Consider the following 12,405-nt stretch of genomic DNA (forward strand, 5'->3'; position numbering starts at 1 on the left):
AGTTCTGAAGACATAATGTCTCACAGTTTGCTAATCAATAACTGATTCTGGTGAATTGCCTATGCTTTCCCCGTGACTGTATTTGTGCATTGGTGTTGAATATTCATATGTACGTGCTGTATAGAGAGCAGACACATGTAAAAGTGAAGAACCATTGAAGGGAGAACCTTAAACCTTGCACACGTGCTTGCAGAAACTTAAAATACTGGCAGATCAATCCTTTTTTTCCCCTGTAAAGGTTAAATTTGCAAATGAGGCATTAAATAATTAAATAATGATACAGGCACAAAACGAAAGCACATACTATACTCAGGGCACAAAACAAAGCCATATAAAAAAAAATTCTATGCAATGGTTTTTTTCGTTAAAAACAAATTTTCTTATGGGTGACGATACAACAATACACTAGACCACCACGGATATGGTGCATGTATAATTTAGTCATATTCTTTTTTATTATCATAGCTATTATTTCGGTTCTTGTGCAACTGCTACATAATGACTCACATTCAAGATATTTTGTCACTCAGGAACAGCTAAAAGGTATAAAAACAAACAAACAAAAATGTATACTGTCAGAAATAAAATATGGTCCATGTTTGTGAATCATAACAGAAACATTGAGCCTGAAAACTTCACCATTATTAAAACTGGATAGCATGACAGAAAAAGTACTTAAATACTGTTTAAAGAACAAAATATATCATAATCATACTTCAATGTGACAAACACCAGCTGGTAAGATTAAGTGATCACTGGTGGGTTTTTTATCTTCCTTTTTTTCTTTCATTAACAAATTAAATACACATATTGCATGTCACTATAGCAACGCCCATTACAGGTCAATTTTTACGATCACCATTTTGGTATAGCAAATCAAAAACCATAACAAAAGGAAATAAATTAGAAATTAGAAATCAACATCAGACAAAGCCTGTTTTTCTCAATCATATGAATACTTAACACCCACAGTATAAGTTAATAAAGTCAAGCTACTGTATATAAATACATCACCAGCATGCACAATATTGAATAATCGATATTATTGTTGTCATCATCTTACACTGAAGAAACAGTATAGTAGGCAAGTGCATTTAATAAAACAAACACAGAAGTAAACCACAAACTCTGAAGCTGCTTGTATTTTTTTGTCATTTTTTTTTTTAAATTTTTATATTGTTAAGTCTCTGCCTTTAGTAATCTTCACCTCCAAAAGAATCAGTGGTTCCAGTGACAAAAACAGACTAATCTGTGAGATGACAAATACACTTCAAACAGAAGGAGGGGAATAAATTTTGTCTAACCAGCCCTCGTTTTCGCTCCCGTGCAATCTACAGTATCCTTAATAATATAATTTGGGGGATTTTATCGGTTTAACGCTTTCTCTTTTTCTCGTGGTTGGTGTGAGTTTAACATCCTTGGCTTTCAGGGCCCTTACTCATACAGTATGTAGACTACGACTGGAACCAATGCAAACTAGGTTTTGTGAGGCATTCCCATTCAAGCATTTTCTCTCTCAAGTGACTCAAATGCATCTCTATCACGCAAAAACCTAACTAAGCAGCTTATCTTGACAGAACAAGATCAGTTCCTATGCCAGTGTGAGGCTGCCATTTCAATCCAACAACAACCACTTCAGGCTGATTGACTGACATATCAGTGGTTTTGGCAAATGTCAAAGAGAAAATCAAGTAGACGGAGGCCCCTTTCAACTGTATATATATTTCTATATATATTTAAACTAAGATTTAACCTCCACTCTCACCTCTCTTTTGATTCTTTTCTTTTAACACATGGAAAAATAAAGAACTGCTGCTGCGGTAGTATCATCGGCAAAAGCGGCTGCCAAAGTCCACCGGCCCTTCATATTTTTTTCAAAGTGTGGTTTCTCTTTAATTGTTGCCCTCCCCTCCCTCGTCATCCTGCTGGTCACTTGTCCACAGTGTCAAGTTGTCTCGGAGCAGCTGCATGATGAGAGTGGAGTCTTTGTAGGAGTCCTCGTTGAGGGTGTCGAGCTCAGCAATGGCGTCGTCGAAGGCGGTCTTGGCCAGATGACAGGCCTGCTCTGGGGCGTTTTGGATCTCGTAGTAAAACACAGAGTAGTTGAGAGCTAAGCCCAGGCGGATGGGGTGGGTGGGCTGCATGTGCTCCTTGCTGATCTCATGGGCCTCGTTGTAAGCCTTCTCTGAAGACTCCACCACGGTGGCCCTCTTCTCCCCCGTGGCCACCTCGGCCAGGTATCGGTAGTAGTCGCCCTTCATCTTCAGGTAGAACACCTTGCTCTCGTGCTGCGTGTCGCTGCAGTTCTTGATCAGGAAGTTGTCCAGGAGGTTGAGCACGTCCTGGCACACGGCCTCCAGCTCCTTCTCAATCTTCTCCCGGTAGGCCCTGACCATCTCAATCTTCTTCTCATTGCCGTCGGCCGAGGTCTTCTGCTCAATGCTGGAGATCACCCTCCAGGAGGAGCGGCGGGCGCCGACCACATTCTTGTAGGCCACAGACAAGAGGTTCCTCTCCTCGTTGGACAGGGCCTCGTTCAGCTCTGTTACCTGGAAGAAACGAGAAGATGGAACATTTTGTCACCAATTAAGAACAAAAGCTGTGAACTGTATGCATTATACAAAAAGGCATTGAAGGACATCTCAACAGGATTTAAGGCAAAAAACTGAAAATCTTTCAACTTTGGACCCAAATCATTTTTAGATGTCTCTGTAGCGGTGGGGTTACTGCTGACTCTGCTTTGCTGTCTGTTGTGTTTGTTTTCTGTCACCCCCCAACTACTGTCAGGGAGGTATAGGTCACCTTGGACTCTGACAAATTGTTATGGGAGTCTCTATTTCAAATGATTGATGAGGTGATCAAAGAATTGAGTCACAGATATTGAACATAATCATTAGTTTCCCTAATACAATACAAAACAGTGTCCTCTCTGTCTTTTCACATGAAAGACTCTGGACTAACTGTATAGTCCACAGAACAGAAAAGGAGCAATATTTCACTTGTCATGTGCAATTCCCAGTTTCCATGGCAATCCATTCATTTAGTGCACCAGTAGCTCCAGCTGTCACGTGGACAGCTAATGGTTAGTTAGTGAGAAATGATATTCAAGATAGTCAGCAGCAGTTGGGGTTGGAGGAGGGGGGGCTGAAAGAAGGAGTGCTGGAGATGGCTAAAATGTTCCTACGAGCACTTGGGGGCAGCTGCACTGTAAATGAAAACCATCACTGCACAGGCGTTTCACGTGTCCCAGTGACCTTCTCTCCGGCTGAAACTGACCTTTTTACCTGTCTAAAACGCCACGCCGTGACATCACTCTGAGCTCCACTGTTAAACTTAGATTTTGACAGATCAAGATGGTAGTCTGGTTGTTGTCAAAGAGACTGTGTTACTATAAAAAGGCTTTATTACTCAGTACTAAGGCTTATTCAATTTTGGCAAAGCAACCTTGTGTCGGAACGTGCTTTCTGTCAGATCAATAACTGCGCAGGGCCTGAAATATACAGATAAAAATAAAGAACTCTCTCACTCGGCTTTCACGTAACCCTTCATCTTGAGAGTGTTTTTAATCTGAAAACCTCCTCCTTGATATGCTAACATTTCGCATTCCTGTTTTGACACTCTGCTAAAGCAGAGAAGCACAGTGATGGTCAAAGATCACCAACAAGACACGAGTGAATGAAGTGGAGGGCTCATCAGGTAGAGATTTATGCAAAACTGTAACCCAAACTTAACTATCACTGACCCTCAACAGTAAACAGGTTTACATGTCTTTTTAGAAAACAAATAACTCACTGCTTAGCACCACTGTTCGTTATAATACATGACAATAACTCCCTAGATCCTCATCTAGAGATAAAAAACAACATGCAAATCCAGACCTGACACAGTTACTAGACCTGCTAAATGGGTTAATTAGCATCCAATTTGATAACCAATCAATCATTTGGGATATTTCTGGCAAAAATCACTAGTTTCACTTTTGTTAATGTGAACATTTTTTGGGTCTCATGATCTGCTATGATTGTAAAAAAAAAAATATCTCTGGATTTTGTTGGTCAAAAAAAAAAAATCAAGGAAAGAAAATTTAACAAAATACACAATTGTTAGTCGTAGCACCAACGTTCGAAAAGATGCATTGGAGGCTGTTTCCCTGGAAGTAATCTACGCATATTTTTCATGAGGAACTCAAAGTTGATGGCCTATCGTTTGTCATTTCTGGCAATGGCAAGGGATTCCCTTTGATTAGAGAGTGAGAGTACACACCCCTGCAAAAGGGCCTAGTTTGGACCGCACTGACATGGCAAATTGTTTAAAGGGAAAGGAATCCCTCTCTGCACACATATCATCCCCACCTCCTGCAACCAGAAACCCTCAATGACAAACGATCCACGGGCGGCTTGCTTCATCCCTCCTGAGAAACATAAGACTTATAATGTTCCTCATTTTAAAGGAAGTGCCATGAGTGTGATCTATATGTGAGCTCATACAGGCCCGGCTACCGCTCCCAGGCTGCCATTGGTGCCAGTGTAAGCTGGTGTGACACAGCAATTTTTTTTAACCCACTGATGAATCCAGTTCCCAGAATTTCTTAAGGGGACAGAGAGAGAGAGAGAGAGAGAGAGAGAGAGAGAGAGAGAGAGAGACTAAAGAAAAAAGAAGACAAGCAAGATAAAGGCTCTGGTGAGACAGGCCACCCATGTCACGCTCGTTGCATCACACACTACAGTTCATCTGGCTCATTAACCCGAAATGACTTCAAATTGCTCCTGGATATCAGGAGGAATCTGCCCTCACACAGAAACAGCACATGCACAGATTGAGGCATGAGCAAGTCTGAGGAGTCAAGTGGTCAAGAGAGAAGACAAAGCCTACAAGTCCAATCTGATCATATTGACTCACTGCAATATGACAAAGAATATTCTAGAGAGAGTCTACTGCCTCCTACGTTTGTTTAGAGGAAAGAGCTGTTTAAAGGCTGATTGTGGAGGGTTTTTATTAGGCTTACTCCTTCAAAAAAAAAAAAAAAAGCCTGTAAGTCTTGAACAGGAGAGGGAAAAATAAGCAGATGCTAGTAATGTATATCATTTTAATTAATGTGACAAAGAGGAGAAGAGGAGGAAGAGGAGGAGGAGGAAGAAGAAGAAAACGATGAGGAGGAGGAGGGGGATGAGGGGGCAGCAGCAGCATTTGATAGGCTTTTTCCGAGCAACCGCACATGGCTCCCAGCGGCAGAGGCTCTTATAAATTCGGTATAATGGAGGGAGGGGAGGTGCGGCGGTGAAAGCGAAGAGAGTGAGGGGGGGCAGAAGCAGCAAATGCAATAGAGCTGAGCCAGTATATGAATTAAGCCCCTTTATTAACTGAGGATCAAGCATACAGGCCTTTATGCATTTCATTGTAATATATTCTCATTGAACAACACGGTCGACAGAAAGGCACCGCCCAAGGAGCAGACGATTTGGACCGGACTCGAAAAGCAAAAAAAAAAGAAAAAAGAAAAAGGGGGGTGGGGGGGTGACTGGGCTGTCGATGATCCGGCGGTAACACAATTAACACAAGAAATATTACTTGACAATGATTCCTGATTGTAGTGCAGTAATATCAAATGTAACCTCCTTCCCTCCCTCCCTCCCTCCCTCCTCCTCCCCACCTTTCCACACATTTACAGCCAACGTAATCCAGATCCAGATTGCGGGTCGCGCCTTTACGCAAACAGAGCAGTGATCAAACATTACGCACACACCCTTCAGTCACAATTATCATCCTTTCTCAATGAACTTACCGATTTCATAGCGGCTGCCATATCATCATATCTCTCAGCCTGTTCGGCCAGCCTGGCTTTCTGCACCAGCTGCTCGCGATCAACCATGTTTTAGATGATGTTTGGCTGCTGTGTCGAGCTGCTCTGCTTGGGTTTGGGGGATGAAATTATTGATATTTTTCAATCGCAATGCAGTGAAATCCTACGCGAGCCTAATGCTGCAGCTGTTCCCTGCTGTCTGTCTATGCTCCGTGCAGACGGGACACCCTCTCTCCTCTCATCTCTCCCTCCCTTCCCTTCTCTTCCCTTCCCCTCCCTCCTCCTCACACACTCTCCCTTGGCTGCGTCATCACTCAGAAAGGTGGGTGTCTGTGCCAATGATGTAACACTCCATACATGGGAACCAGAGGGGCTAAGGCGGACTTTGGGGGGGACGGTTGAAAGCATGGGAGCAGCCCTGGGCTAAAGGACCTGTGGGAAATGGAGTCCTGTGTGGCTACATGCTGAAGACATGGGGGTGGGTGCCACCTAGGCTGCACATCCACTGAGCACTTTATTAGGGACACTGATACTGCAGGTCCTCCCTGCTCTCCAAAAAGCCTCAGCGCTTCATGGCTCGGATTTCACAAGATCCACAAGGTTTTTAAGATGCTGGTCCATACAGACGCCATTGCATCACTTTTTTTCCCCCAGATCTGTCAGCTCCACTGTCATGCTGCAGTTTTCCTGCTCTACCACACCCCAACAGTGTTCTCTTGGATTCAGATCTGGTGACTGGCAAGGCCACTGAAAAATCTGTTTTAGACAACCTTTACTTTATGATATCATGATGGAGATACAAAACATCATTCGAAGATGTCAACAACAAACACCAAGACCAAATCCATTGCATGTGTCCCACTAAGTACTGTATGTTAATGTGCCAATAGCTCAATTACTGTCATACATGGTAACTGTCATAGACACACCAGTGAACCACAACGGTGCACAGGGTAAACGTGTGCTGATGTGTTTTTTTTTTTGTTTTTTTTCTTAGAAACAGCTTGCCAGATTAAATATGATGGTCACCTCCACAGGCTGTGGAGATCTGTACCTGCAGAGGCCCTTACACGTGCTGGGCAACGTATAACGTTTTTCAAAATGATCTGCCCTGTAAGCGGTTGTGTGAATGTCCAGACTCCTGTGTTATCATTTTATTTTCCCAACATGACGAAAATGTCCGACACTCTTAGCCTGCATTTCTGCAATGAATGGCAGCAGCTCATCAAGGTCCATAGAAGAAATCACCAGTTAACGTTAAATATATATATGAGCCAGTTCCTAGTTTGTTTGTTTTTTTCAGAGCTCATTGTTGTGAGCGCAACTGCAGCACATTTTTAGCAGCCCAGACCTTCTGCCATCTGGACTGTGGCAGCAATGGTTGGATTCATCTCAAGGGCAATGAACCCAGTGACCTCCACTGTCCTCTTTTATTCCCTGGGCATCAAGAACCAGCTCACTCTGATTATTTCAATGACAGATAATGTAGCCTATTCTTCCCAGATTTTTTAACATAAAGTATTACATTACATATTGCAGCTTTACACATATATTATGAAATATTACGGGCTTGCCTGAGATGGAAGAAGAAGGAAACTTGACTTCTCCACCCATGTCCAACATGCAACCCTTGCACTTTCTCCCAGTCACCTGACTCCAGCACCCACCTATTCACCTGTCTCTTAGACACCTCATCACCCCCCCCCCCCACACACACACACACACACACACACACACACCTCACTAATTTCTCACCACCCAATCAGCTCACAGTTTATATCAGCTGTCATTCCCCAAATTGTTGTGTCATTCCTTTGCATGTTGTTGCATTTTTCTACCACTGTCCAACGTCCTGCCCAGTGCGCACCTGCCTGTAAGACTCTATCATCAGCACCTCTGCTAATGCAATGTACTGAACTGTTTCAGCCCTTATAACCCATATCCATGTTATGGAAAATTACATTTTGATGATTTCTTTTACTTGTGACATGATGTTTCTTTTACAGAGCAGTCCATGAGGGATGTCTCTGAACTGTAACCTGAGATCACAGCGTTTCCAGTCAAGGTCATGTGTGAGTGAACAATGCAGAGAGCAAACTCTGCTGGTGAGACTGAACCTGTGCAGCTACTGAACACCACATGAACACACTGAACATGAACATGCTTATCAATGACACTCTTCTTTGTGAGTCAAGAGGTTTGACCTAAAGTTTGGACAAAGTAAGATACTTGAAGATGTCACATAGAGCTTTGCAGTGTGTTGCACATTTTTCTTTTTTACTTTCCTTCTTATTTTTACAGTGTTTTTATTTTATTATTATTATTTTTTATATAAATTCTTCCTCCACCACTGGTCAGAAAGGAACAATTTTATGTTTTAGCACGTATAAAATAGTGAAGTCATTTAAATGTTTAAAGTAATTTTTGTCTGGTTTATGGTTGTAGTCTTTGCAAAATCAGCAACAGCAGCTACTTACAGTAAATGCAGAAACAACTGCTCACAGCTCCCACTTGTGGACAGAAATGTAAGTGAACGTATCTGAGGATGAGTCACGTTCCACAGTGAAGTTGTGGGAAAGTGAGACTTTATTGTGAAAAAGCTTCTGAAACCACAGAATTGTATTTTGAAACCTGTGTTAATGAAACAATTTTTCAGGTCAGTGGTTTCTAAAGGTGCACTGACCCAGTGCAACCACTCAGAGATGGAACAATTCAGTTCAATTCAACTTATTTTATACTTTTTGGTGCAACTGTCCGAGGGAACTTGTTGTTCAACAAACATTTTGGATAGAAGGAGAAATAAAGCCAACAACTGAAAACAATCAGAAGCTATCAATTCAAATATAACACATGGAATTCACTGATAAATACAAAGATGTGAAAAACATATATAAATTATTGAGGCTGTAAAAGGTGGAAGATACAGACAAATGTAACAGCCATGTAAACAGAGTTTTCCCTCCCTACTGTGTCCAGTTGCCAGTTTCTGTTTTTCCTGCTCCTTACACTCACTCCCACACACATGAACCAACACAAATGCGCACAGGTTTGTTAAAGCTTTGTCTGTCTTCTTCCGCAGCAGGAGATTATCACCTGCTGACCCGACCAAAGGTCAAGAGAGGAGGTTTCAGTGACGTGGAAACTGGGTCAAGTCTCGGCAGGAGAAGAAAAAACAAACAAACAAACAAAACACTACTTAATCATGGCTTGATCATTAAATATATATGAATGTTGTGCTTACATGGCTTGGAGTATACAAGGAAATTGAGTTTCATTATGATCATTTTTATTGAAATTGAGTCTCTCAAACAGTTTATAACTCCATTTAACTCCTTTTCCTTATCCAAACAGTAATTGATGATACATTAATTATACACCCTTTAGTAACATTTGACAAAAACAGGCAAGGCAGGCAACCGTCCAGGGACCCCACTACCTGAGGGGCCCAAGGTTGTTTGCAAACTGATTAGTTGCAACAGTGTTAAGGTCTTTGCACATGGAACATGCACGACCGGCTCATTGTCTGGTCCTGTCTTGTGAATATATCAAACTCCATGGGTAGTATTTATTTAATTAATTATTCTTTTAATTTATATTGTCTTGATGTAGTGTATAGTAAAATAAAGTTGTGTTTAACCTGTGACCTGACACTATTTCTATGCACAAGCCACCAAATTATGAGCAAACATTGTAGAGATGTAAGTTTCTTAGACTGATATATGTTGGTATAGAAAGATATTTTAAGGCCTGTTGTGGGATATTTTGTGAGGAAAACAGTTTAGAACCATAGTTACATCTTAATCATAAGAAAAACAAAGCTAAGCTCCACTTTTTCTTTTCTTTTTTACAAACTCTGCTCCCATTACTTTGCATGTTGAGTCTTACAGTGCAACAGGCTGTGCTGAACTAAGGAATCTATCCACTTGATTTAAAGAGGATTACAGTTCCTTCTGCTTAGCTTAGTTACCTCATATTAGGATAAGGGTAAGGAGAGTTCTGTCTACAGCGGCCATCTGTCTGCCAGTGGCCAGTCGAGCGCTTGCGCTGGTGTAAATGGAGACAACGCTGGAGCTGGATGTTTTGATATACCCAGATGAAGTGAGGGTTGCTACTCCGGATGATCTTTTACAATGGGAACTTGAGACTGCGAGCCAGGTGTCCATACCTACTGTCCGACTCTTTGTGGCACTTTACCCATACAATCCTGCTGCAATGTCTCCCAACCATGAAACAGCTGCAGAGGAGCTGCCTTTTGTACCAGGCCAGATAATCAAGGTAAATACAACATTACATCTCCTACTTTTTTGTAATTTCATGTGCTGTAAAAGTGTTACACCCCAGTGCTTCATGTGTAGAGTTTAGTGTACAGCGCACAGGTTTTGAGTTGTACTTCCTCACTGCATGAAAACCTCTTTGAAAGAGTATGATGGTGTTTCCTGTTTGTGCTAGATTCAGGCCAGGTGACAGATATGAGCCTTTTTTTTGGTGTTTCCTGTTACGATTTTCAATTGATTGGTCTGATTTGCCACCTTTAAAGTGCACAAGCATGCATATTTTTTTCTTTCAAAGTCTGAAATAGTCTCAAAACTACCTGTCTCTGCATTTGTCAGGTGTTTGGAGACAAAGACGATGATGGTTTCTATCATGGGGAGTCCGGTGGTCTCTCTGGTTATGTGCCAAGCAACATGGTGGCTGAGATCCCAGTGGATGATGAGTACTTGAAGCATTTACTTATGCAGCAGGGATTCCTCCCTGTGGACCACACAGGTATCAACCCTTTGCTTAATATGAGTGTGCTCATATATGGTGCTAGCACAATGTAAAATACTGTAACTTAGTCCATCATCCAAAGCCTGCAATGATACTGCAGAAGTTTAACAGCCAAATGTTACTTCAAGTATCCAAAGTAAGATGAATCCCGCAAGAATTATCCCGCAAAACAACATCAAATATATCTTTTCGCTTCAGGAGCTCTGTCAGCAGGCACTCAATGAATCATATTGTATGTATATGACATTTTTGAACAAGTGCAAGAAGTACAAGTAGGTTACCTAAAAAATTGTTTTGCATAAAATCCCTGGATTAAAATCATGTGAGTATGAGAAGGCAATGTATTTAAAATACAATATAATGTAATATACTATGTACAAATGCACTTGTAACTAATTAATGATGATTAATCCAGAGTTTCAAGTGACATCTTCAAATGTCAATTGTTCAAATTTGATTCAGTCAAGTACAATTTCAGACATGGAAAATCTACATATCATCATCACTTCAGAGACTCATGTTTGCATGAAAAAATGATCAATAAATCAGTCAGTAAATCATCTTGGGCAGTTTCATTTTCTCACACCGCAAATCTGAAATGTTTTTAAGATTTGATTTGTAGAGTAAGTAACTGAAGTGTAGTTATGGGGGAAATGAACTTAAATAATGTATCACCACTGTTAAACACACAAGGTCTGCTTGTTGTCAAAATCTGTAACTGTAGGAAGTTGACAAAGCTAAAAAAGAAAAAAGAAAAAAAAAAGACACTGCAACAAATGAGCTGTAAAAGCAATAAAGAAATCTTGTGTGTTTGTCTCACCAAGGTTACTAAATGAACCACTAATTTATTCATGTGTTCAGTACTGTTAAACCCCAGCATGCTGTAGAAGCAATGCAACCCTCAGGCCAGTGGGTGTGAAGGGGTTACGAAGTATCTTAGCCTTTTTTTTTTTTAGCAGGTTTAATGCTTTCAGTGACATATGTACAAACCAGTTTTCTAGTTTAGCATTATAGTGTGCGATGTCAAATGGGTTTTTGTGTATCTTGGGTCCACAGGTATGTGTCCAACACCAGATCTGAGTGACATAGCCAGTATCCCTGAGGATGTGGTTGTTAAACGAATGGTGGCCTTATTTGACTATGATCCATGGGAAAGTTCACCTAACATGGACAGTGAAGTAAGCACTAGAATAATACATGAACCTGATCACGTAATCTGTTGTTTAAAGAGACATGTCATAGTTTTGTAATTCAGACTTTTCCTCTCTTACAGGCCGAGCTTGGCTTTCGTTCAGGAGACATCATATATGTGATGGGTGACATGGATGAAGATGGATTTTATTATGTGAGTGTCACTTCTTCATTTACAATTAAGTGACAGTTCTTATAGTGACTTTTGCACACAATCTTAACTTTCTTCTCAATTTTAGGGGGATCTGCACGGACGTCGGGGTTTGGTACCATCAAACTACCTGCAGCCACTACCCTGGGATTAGAAAATGCCACAATAGGATATTTACTACGAATGCCAAGTCTTAGACACAGTGAGAAATAAGCAGTTTTATGAAAGCAAATGTTTAAACTGACATTTTGTGTCAAAATATATATTTTATATTTTTATATTAGAGTACTGCACTGCTTTTTATGGAAAAACAAAAAAGTGTTATGTAAATAAGCATCTGATTAAATCAGTAATGCCAATATTGCCCGTACTGATCAGGATGCTGAAAAGTGAAAACAGTTCTCCTCATACAATTCTCAGATAATTCATTTATTGCAAGGTTTTAAGGAAATATACATATTACATTCAGTGAAAAAAGTACAGACAATTCCAA

At 40.9% G+C, this 12,405-nt stretch overlaps 2 protein-coding genes across 3 annotated transcripts; one reads left to right on the top strand and one right to left on the bottom strand.

The window, feature by feature from the left end:
- Window positions 1-342: 342 nt before the first annotated feature.
- ywhag2 (3-monooxygenase/tryptophan 5-monooxygenase activation protein, gamma polypeptide 2) lies at window positions 343-6,001 on the bottom strand. The gene is made up of 2 exons (XM_085796093.1): window positions 5,783-6,001; window positions 343-2,549 (listed from the first exon to the last, which is right to left on the bottom strand). The coding sequence occupies exons 1-2, from the start codon at window positions 5,867-5,869 to the stop codon at window positions 1,893-1,895; spliced, it is 744 nt and encodes a 247-aa protein (XP_085652219.1). The 5' UTR covers window positions 5,870-6,001; the 3' UTR covers window positions 343-1,892.
- A 1,822-nt stretch (window positions 6,002-7,823) lies between these two features.
- Window positions 7,824-12,403, top strand: LOC146976367 (RIMS-binding protein 2). Of its 2 annotated transcripts, XM_085796095.1 has the most exons (6): window positions 7,824-7,872; window positions 9,894-10,075; window positions 10,411-10,567; window positions 11,627-11,748; window positions 11,844-11,915; window positions 12,001-12,403. In XM_085796095.1, the coding sequence occupies exons 1-6, from the start codon at window positions 7,869-7,871 to the stop codon at window positions 12,064-12,066; spliced, it is 603 nt and encodes a 200-aa protein (XP_085652221.1). In that variant the 5' UTR covers window positions 7,824-7,868; the 3' UTR covers window positions 12,067-12,403. The 2 variants fall into 2 exon arrangements, with proteins under 2 accessions (XP_085652221.1, XP_085652220.1); XM_085796094.1 differs by lacking the exon at window positions 7,824-7,872 and having other exon boundaries at window positions 9,669-10,075.
- Window positions 12,404-12,405: the final 2 nt, after the last annotated feature.

The sequence above is a fragment of the Trachurus japonicus genome, chromosome 13 (genome assembly GCF_045865225.1).
Source record: "Trachurus japonicus isolate A0001 chromosome 13, Traja_1.0".
NCBI classification, from domain to species: domain Eukaryota; kingdom Metazoa; phylum Chordata; class Actinopteri; order Carangiformes; family Carangidae; genus Trachurus; species Trachurus japonicus.